The sequence below is a fragment of the Pyxicephalus adspersus genome, chromosome 7, assembly GCF_032062135.1.
Source record: "Pyxicephalus adspersus chromosome 7, UCB_Pads_2.0, whole genome shotgun sequence".
NCBI lineage: Eukaryota > Metazoa > Chordata > Amphibia > Anura > Pyxicephalidae > Pyxicephalus > Pyxicephalus adspersus.
In genome coordinates this window covers 67862569-67868568 of record NC_092864.1, presented here as the reverse complement: position 1 = coordinate 67868568, position 6000 = coordinate 67862569, and the positions used below count along the sequence as shown (strand labels likewise).

Sequence of the window (6000 nt, the reverse complement as noted above, 5' to 3'; positions counted from 1 at the left end):
AGGCTCTGTGTTCATAAGTAACATTTCTCTGTGGTAATACATTATTCATGTAATTTATCCAGAGTGTAGGTGGTAAAGCTTGCACCCAGTGAATTTTGGCTTTATTTTTTTTTTCCAGCAAATAAATTCTTATTTTTGTAAAACAAAAACAAAATCTAGTTGTGTGTGTCAGGAATGTTTTTCAGGATACCTAACAAACATATTTTAGGTTTAATATATTTCTGGAAATTGTCATGTAGGTTTATTAAATTTGTTGCAAGAACCCTTGTATTATGGACACCACCAGATAATTTTAAAGAAGCTATTAGGGGATTGTTTGCATTTTTTGGGTATAAGGATCTGTGAGTGGGTGTGAATTTAGATAATTGAATATGGGTAAGGAAATCCTTATGGAGATCAGTTATAAGTTGATCGTGATGATTTTGCTATTCTTCACACTCAAAACATAAGTTTAAATAATTGTGTTCATTTGTATTTTTTTACATGGACTACTTCCAAAACAATTACTGAAAGACATATGAACATTTTTTCAGTTTATGATGGCTGTCCATCCAAATACCCAGAATTGTTTTCCTCTAAACTAGATATAAAGCTAACTGCAGTCCCTACATTTTATACAACATTTTTCATTTCCATAGAAATGGTGAAAGTCCAGTGTCTGCAAAGTAACAGTAGCTTTTCTAGCAAGCACTACTATCGGACTACTACATTTGTTTACTTATTTTAAATATTCTTGCTAAACTTGCATCTGTGTCTAGAACAAGGACATACCTAACATAACTATGAGAAGTATTTACTGCCTTAGTCTCTGGCTTTCTTCCACTCAAGTGCATGGGAATTTGACACAGTTCAGGGAATAAAAAGGAAACCAAGACTGAAAGCAGTTCAAGGGCACTCAATATGGCCAAGCAGTTAAAAAAAATAATAATGGATTTTTAACTATGTAAAAATTAAATGTTTTAGTGTGAAAGCAAAATTGTACCAAATAATTATGCCGTGTAGTTAAGGAACACCGTAGCCAGCAAGTACTGCTAGTTTAGTGGGACATCATGTTAAAAGGGAATATATAAAGTTATATGTATTGTTTTATTTCCCAAAATGAGGCTGATAGTTTGTATATTTCTTTTAGGGTATTGAGTGGACTCATATTGAATACTTCAACAATGCCATTATTTGTGATCTAATTGAAAATGTAAGTATTGACACATATCACAAATATATATATATGACACATATACCATAAGGTGAATATAATGTCATGAATATAAGTAGTTTTACCCATAATCTATAGTAAAGAAAGCCTATAAAATCACAGTGTATAAAATGTGCAATTGTCATGTGTCTGTTTATTTTACAAATCATTAAGTATTTGTATGATATAGTAAAGCCATAATTTCCAGACAACTTTCATTCTATTATAGCATAAGTGCTAATTACTACATATTGCCATGGCTATTTGCATAACCTGCCTGCTGCAAGATTGTGCTATATATCTCTGGTTGCTGTACACTTTACTCTTAATATTTTTTATGTTTGTTTTTTTTTTTTAAATATTGGCATAAATTCTTCACTATGCTTAGAAACAATGCAACAACTGAATGAAAACTAGACAGCTATAGTAAAAGGTTGTTATTCAGTTGTGTTTCCATGGATTGCTAATGAAAAGCTTTGATTATCATGTGCACTATGCTAAATATTTGGATATGTTAGGGTAGGGCATAGAATGTGTGTTTTGGTATGCATATCGATCAAGATTCCTCTCTGTGCATTTTAAGAAAACTTTTCTTCTATTTTTCAAATTTCATCACACACTGCAGTCTGTTCCATAGTCAGTCACCACATTTATGCCTGTGGAGCTCTTATTATGTTTGTGCACGTATTCCAAAATTAAATCCAACAGTAGTTACTTAATTGTCAATGCAGTGCTGCAGACTCAAGAAGAACCACCTTCAGTCAAGTTGGAAAATTTACTGAGATCATACAACTATTTGATAGTTTTTGGATTTTTTAGAGCTAAGACCCTCTGCCAAGATTTTATTGTGGTGGGTAGATTCTCCACTCTACTTGCCCGGTGACAATTATCACTAAACAAGGAGTAATAGGAAATCCTAAATTTCAAAATCATCCTGAGATAAAGAGGTGAGGGGAAATCTTCCAGTGGGAGCAATTGTTTTGGTGTCAGTAGTCGAGAACAAAATTCTCCACACTTTAGGGAGATTTCTTTCTTTCTTATCTGGTTGTATTTCCAAAACAAACTAAAGAAAAAAAAGATCTCCCCTTAGCAGGCTGATGACCAGAGAGGGGTTTTAACCCTTCCTTACTCAATTGTGTTTTTCCAGTCCATGGTTATGATGGTTGCCTTTCTTTTCAGGCTTTTTGTTGCACCAATTACCAATCCTTTCAGTAACACACTTTCTACCTTAAGGTGGCAACATTCAAACACCATTGTTACCCTAGGATACTTGCTCCTGATTTGGACCACAGAATATCCCCCACTCTCCCTATCTCCATAACAGTGAGGGGTCCCATAGTCTACACTATGGTAAACTAACCAGGGCTGACTACTAATGGGACTAATAAGCTCAGAGCAGACAGGTAGCGCTGGATGTTTTCAGCTCACAAGATTTCCCGTAGGATCAACAGGTATCTTTAAGACATACCAAAACACTTTCAATGGTACATTTCAGACCCAAATAAAGTAAAGTCTATTGTTAGGGTTTACAACTACTAAGGTAAGGTTGCATTGGCATGTCTAATGTTTTAGGTTTCCTAATTTAAAGTAAATAATGGATAGTTCTCCTTTAAATAGAAACTAGTACAAATTATTTAAATGACATTGATATATGTAGATGGTAGTACTGTCTGACCATATGGCAGAATTTCTACTATACAGTAGATATAAAAAGTTCACACACCCCCTGTTAAATGCCAGGTTTTTGTGATGTAAAAAATGAGACACAGAATAATGTTTTTTGCTGAAGAATTTACTGTATATTTATGAAAAGATCTTTGTTTTAGTGGTAGAATGTTATGTATTCATTTATTTGTTTTCCAGGTCATGTACCAGGTAGAAGGCTTTGTTGATAAGAACAATGACTTGTTATATCGTGACCTCTCTCAAGCGATGTGGAAAGCAAATCATGGCCTTATCAAGGATATGTTTCCAGAAGGAAACCCAGCCAAGATTAACCTCAAAAGGCCGCCGACTGCTGGTTCACAGTTCAAGGCTTCTGTGTCAACTCTGATGAAAAACTTACAAACAAAAAATCCTAATTATATCCGGTAGGTCACTCATGTAAGACATTTTAAACAAGTATACAAATAGTTTTTATTTTCTGTATTGATAATTTGGATACTGTATTAACTTTTCAGGTGCATTAAGCCAAATGACAAGAAGGCAGCCCATATCTTCAATGATGCGCTTGTGCGACACCAAGTTAGTTACCTTGGCCTGCTTGAAAATGTCCGGGTCAGGCGAGCAGGTTATGCCTTCAGGCAACCTTACGATCCTTGCCTGGAGAGATACAAGATGCTGTGTAAACAGACATGGCCACACTGGAAAGGACCAGCAAGGTATACATTTTGTTACTATAGTATGTTCACGGATGGAAAAAGGTTTTTAGATACATTGTAAATTATGGCCAGTCTATGAGCTTTTCCTTCTGAAAGTGAGATGATAATTAGGCTAATAATTCTGTGTTGAATTAGTATGATCGTCCCTATCGGCATGTCACAACTGTGAGCAAGATTTATTTACCAGCTTGACAAATGTTCACCCAGATCACAGTAGTGTTAGGTAGGCAGAAGATTCTGACTATATATGTAGCAAAATGTACTGGCCAGTTCTCGGTGTGGGGGACCTTAAGGTACAAAAAAGCTAGCCACTAAATCACTGTAAAACACAATTGTGTCCTTGGAGAGGACTTTGTAATTGAGATTAGTACAGAAAAGAAATCGTTCTGCAAAAAAACATTTTCTACTCTCCTGTCTAGGTCTCTGTCTGTGGAATGCTTTGTGCTTTAGCATGGCCTCTCAAAGCTCTCCATCTAAAGCATTTTACTTGTATATCGTAGATAAAGGGTTCACAGAGCACAAGTCACCCAGAGTTGATCTGTAGATGCCTGTGTACTACATGTATCCCTTTAACATCTTTTTATCGTCTTGAATTTTCCCTGTCAGGCTTGTTCTGGCACATGTATTTTGCCTTTTCACCCATATATCTTTTTTATGTTTGAGACGCTATTTAGAGGTTTTACACTCACTAGGCAGTGTTTAAGCAATCTTCTTACTATACCTATTGTTGCACTCAAGTGTCTGTTTGTTTTTGTCTTTAATTCTGATTTTCTTTGCATTGGCTTTAGCTTCTGTTTCTGTTTGTGTATCCTGTTACTCCTGGTTAGGACTTCTTTTTTTCTTGTCTGTTCATTGCGTAATCCAACTTTTTTCCTATCTTCCTATAGGTGTTTCTATAGTTGGTGTAAAGGCACAAAAAATGGGCTGGTACTAGAAATTACACACATTGAAAAACAAAAATAATGTAAACCTAGATGATAGAATTTTAATTTTGGTAAATTACACCAATCAGACCTAACCTCATTGCCAAGTTGTTAACTTATTACCAACTGGGGTTTTCTTGAGTAATGAGCAGTTTGTGCCCCCTGGGTCAGTTTAACTGACACCAATGATCTTTTTTGGCGATCTGTAAGGGTGAAATTCTTCCCACTGTCAAGCAGTGTGAGAAATTTTTTTCCCACTGACCACCATACTAATATACTGTGGGTATATTAATAGTAATAGCTGTGGATATAGTAATTGTAGCAGGAGTTACCTAAAGTCCTGAAAGTTATATCAAGTGTTCCCTCATATTAAAAAGGCTTAACTAACATTTTTATTGTATATTTGGTCTCCTACATAAGCTATATTCTTCATTGTAATGTAGACCTTTGTAGTATCCTAATTCAAGCATACCAAATAAAAAGGGGAAATAAAAAAAATCATGACGTTTTTTATCATTATTTAAAAGGGTAGCTATATACATATATATATATATATTTTTTTTTATACTTCTTGGACCCCTACCACCATGTAATGGAGATATTGAGAGAAACACATCACAACCTTGGCTTCCTTTATAAAACTATTGTAACTGAATTCTCTAAGACTGGCAACCTACAATTTATTACATTTGTTATTTTAAGTTTAAATTTGCTTTAATCTTTACTAAGAAGAAAAGCTAGTGCCTAATTGCCCCATAGATATTTATGAGGGATTGCTGGCTCACTCTGAATGTTGGATGTGCACTTGGTTGTGTGAAAGCATATTTATTCAAGGATTTGATTCATCTGGTTTTGATTTATCACATTCCCACGTACTTGGTCAGTTTTTAGTTGTTGACAAATATATGTAATGATTTTTTTTGTCTCTGGTTACAGGGTTGGTGTAGAAGTACTACTCAATGACTTGGAAATTCCCAAAGAAGAGTATTCTTTTGGAAGGTCAAAAATTTTCATCCGCAATCCTCGAACGGTATATTTGATTTGATTTTTTTCTCACTCTAATATCTGCATTACTAAATGTAACAACAAACGTAATATGCAGTTGCACTATTCCTGACATATAAATGCAGTCCCAGACCTTAGATGGTTTGTGGTCTAAAACTAAGATTTTACACTTCTATGTTCTTAGCTGTTACCAGGTTCCTAATGTAATTTCACTAACATAAGTTTAAAAAATATTGTTTTGGACTCTCTAGTCCAAGAAACAAATCATAGCCTAAAACTATCTTAAAGGCTATTTATTTGAAAATTTAAACACATTTTGCTCTTTTGTTTTACCTTGTACTATACCCACTTAAATCTGCCATACAGGTTCCTTGTTAGTGCCATTTTCTAGAGGTGGGGGTGCTGTTAATCCAGTTTTATTCCAGATAAGCTACAACTCTTTAGAACACATAGACAGAGGGTACTATGAACAAAGTAATATCAGAGTTTAGGCATATTT

General features: G+C 34.7%; 1 protein-coding gene across 1 annotated transcript in view; it reads left to right on the top strand.

Moving 5' to 3' along the window:
- The window catches only part of MYO1B (myosin IB), a 117341-nt gene that overhangs the window by 88980 nt on the left and 22361 nt on the right, over positions 1 to 6000 (top strand). The window contains exons 15-18 of the mRNA XM_072419158.1: positions 1130 to 1196; positions 3006 to 3282; positions 3373 to 3573; positions 5433 to 5526. Coding sequence (XP_072275259.1) covers positions 1130 to 1196; positions 3006 to 3282; positions 3373 to 3573; positions 5433 to 5526 — 639 coding nt within the window. The remainder of the gene's footprint in view (positions 1 to 1129; positions 1197 to 3005; positions 3283 to 3372; positions 3574 to 5432; positions 5527 to 6000) is intronic.